The sequence below is a fragment of the Arachis ipaensis genome, chromosome B5 (assembly GCF_059453495.1).
Source record: "Arachis ipaensis isolate K30076 ecotype BB chromosome B5, ASM5945349v1, whole genome shotgun sequence".
NCBI lineage: Eukaryota > Viridiplantae > Streptophyta > Magnoliopsida > Fabales > Fabaceae > Arachis > Arachis ipaensis.
In genome coordinates, this window is record NC_142440.1 from 154716131 (window position 1) to 154718604 (window position 2474).

A 2474-nucleotide genomic window follows, 5' to 3' on the forward strand; every position below is an offset into this window, starting at 1 on the left:
ACTTTTTTTAAAATTTATGATCTAATTTTTTTTAACTAATAGACTTACTAAAAAATTTAAACCTAACATATTTGATAAAACAAACCAAATCGAATTAAACTAAAACAGCGAACCCGTCCGTAACCCGGCCCACTTTCACCCCTTATTTCGGGCCCAAAAGTGGAAGAGCATTGACACTAAATTTGGCTTAGAATTCTTTCATAAATATCTCTTTTCCCTAGTTGATGAAGATTTTGACATCCTAATCCCTTTTGAAAGAGGTGTCATAGAATCTTCTCTTTACTACGAGTACTCTTTGGTTCTCGAGTAAAAAAAAATTTGGGATCTTTTCGAAAATGCTTATACGATGGTATTCTCTGATTCATCTCTTCATAAAAATTCATTTCGGATGGTTCAGTTAACAAAGAAGGGAAAAGATTTATTACATATTTTAGTGCTAACCTAGAATATTGCAATGTGAGTTTTGCGGAACTCTAGGGTGTTCTTCGCACCGCGTTCTTCACTCATCAATGATGTTGCGTTCATCAACAAGAGCTTCTCTGCGCTTCTTTCTGCAGCAATCTCAATCTCAATTTGGTACTCTTTCTCATCCCAATCCCTTTCTTGATGCCATCAAGGACAGACCCCATCTCGTAAATTCTATTAGGAATCTCCAGAACCTTGATTCTGCTCTGCATCTGTTTGACAAAATGCTTTCCATGAACTCTTTGCCATCTGTCAAGGACTTTAACCTTTTGTTTAGCTCTATTGTTAAGATGAAGCATTACACAGCTGCCATTTCCTTAATCAAACACTTGTTCTCCTTACGACTCAAATCTGATATCATTACGCTCAATATTGTTGTCAACTGTCTGTGCCGTTTGAATCACACTCCCTTTGCCTTCTCTGTCGTGGGGATGATGTTCAAAATCGGCTTGGAGCCCGATGTGGTCACATTTAACACCATTGTTAATGGTCTTTGCATTGAAGGCAATGTGGATTATGCTCTTTGGTTTCTTGACCACATGGATTACTTGGGATATCAACCCGACTCCCACACGTTTGGAGCAATTATAAATGGATTGTGCAAGATGGGCAACACCCCTGCTGCCATTGCCATTCTAAGGAAGACGGAAACAAGAAACTGCAAACCAAGTTTTGATGTTATGGATTATAACACAATTGTGGATAGTCTTTGCAAGGATGGGCTGGTATCTGAGGCTTTGAGTCTATTCTCCGAAATGACAACAAAAGGTATACAACCCGATACTATCACTTACAATCGCTTGATTCAAGGACTGTGTACTTTCAGCAGATGGCAGGAGGCTGCGTCTTTACTGAGCGAGAGAAAACAAAAGGGAGTTATGCCGGATACGCATACTTTTACTATTTTAATGGATGCTCTTTGTAAAGAGGGAAAGATTTCGAGTGCTAGAGCCATACTTGGTCAAATGGTTCGAATGGGAGAGGAGCCTACTGTTGTCACCTATAACTCAATGATTGCTGGTTATTGTTTCCAAAATCAAATGGAGGAAGCCATGAAAGTATTTGATTTGATGGTTCACAAGGGATGCGTACCAAACGTCTGCACTTATACTTCATTAATCCATGGTTGGTGCAAGATGAAACGGATTAATAAGGCTATTTATCTCTTGGGTGAAATGATCAATAAAGGTTTAAATCTGGATGTTGTGACTTGGAATACTCTTATCTATGGATTTTGCAAAGCGGGTAAACCGTTAGCTGCTAAAGAATTGTTTTTTACAATGCACAAATTTGGTCAATATCCTAATCTATCAAGCTGTGCCATTATATTGGATGGCCTATTCAAATGTCATTTGTTTTCTGATGCAATATCATTATTTAGAGAAATGGAGAAGAGTAATTTGGATCTTAATATTGAAACTTACAGTGTGGTGCTCCGTGAGATGTGCCATGCTGGAAAACTAAATGATGCACGAGAACTCTTCTCTTGTCTGCCAGCAAAAGGCTTGAAACCTGATCTATATACTTATACAATAATGATCCAAGGTCTATGTGGGGAAGGACTTCTGATTGATGCTGAAGAAATGCTGATGAATATGGAAGAGCATGGCTGCTTGCCAGATAGCTGCACATATAACGTCTTCATCCAAGGATTACTACGACGAAATGCTGTTCTGAAGTCAATTAAATATTTTCAGATTATGAAAGACAAAGGTTTTGCAGCACATGCTACAACCATGGAATTGCTTGTAGACTACCTCTCTACGCACAAAGGAGAGAATGCTTTTCAAGAATTTGTGCAGAAAATTGTTTGAATATATCAATATAACCTCTTAGTTCTTTATTTGATCTTTATTTGAATCGAGGATTTGATGTTTGTGCAGAAACTGATACTTCCATGCTGCTTTTTGTTTTCAAATTGGCCACAGATCAAAATTTTCCTTCTTGAGAAGGTTATGCATTACGTTACTCTAATCATATGTTTAGTTATAAACTTCATTCATATGGAA

The 2474-nt window shown here is 37.7% G+C and overlaps 1 protein-coding gene across 1 annotated transcript; it reads left to right on the plus strand.

The window, feature by feature from the left end:
• Positions 1-241: 241 nt before the first annotated feature.
• On the plus strand, positions 242-2474 carry LOC107644645 (uncharacterized). Its single transcript, XM_016348545.3, has one exon. It carries the CDS (start codon positions 510-512, stop codon positions 2277-2279), a length of 1770 nt encoding a protein of 589 aa, XP_016204031.1. The 5' UTR covers positions 242-509; the 3' UTR covers positions 2280-2474.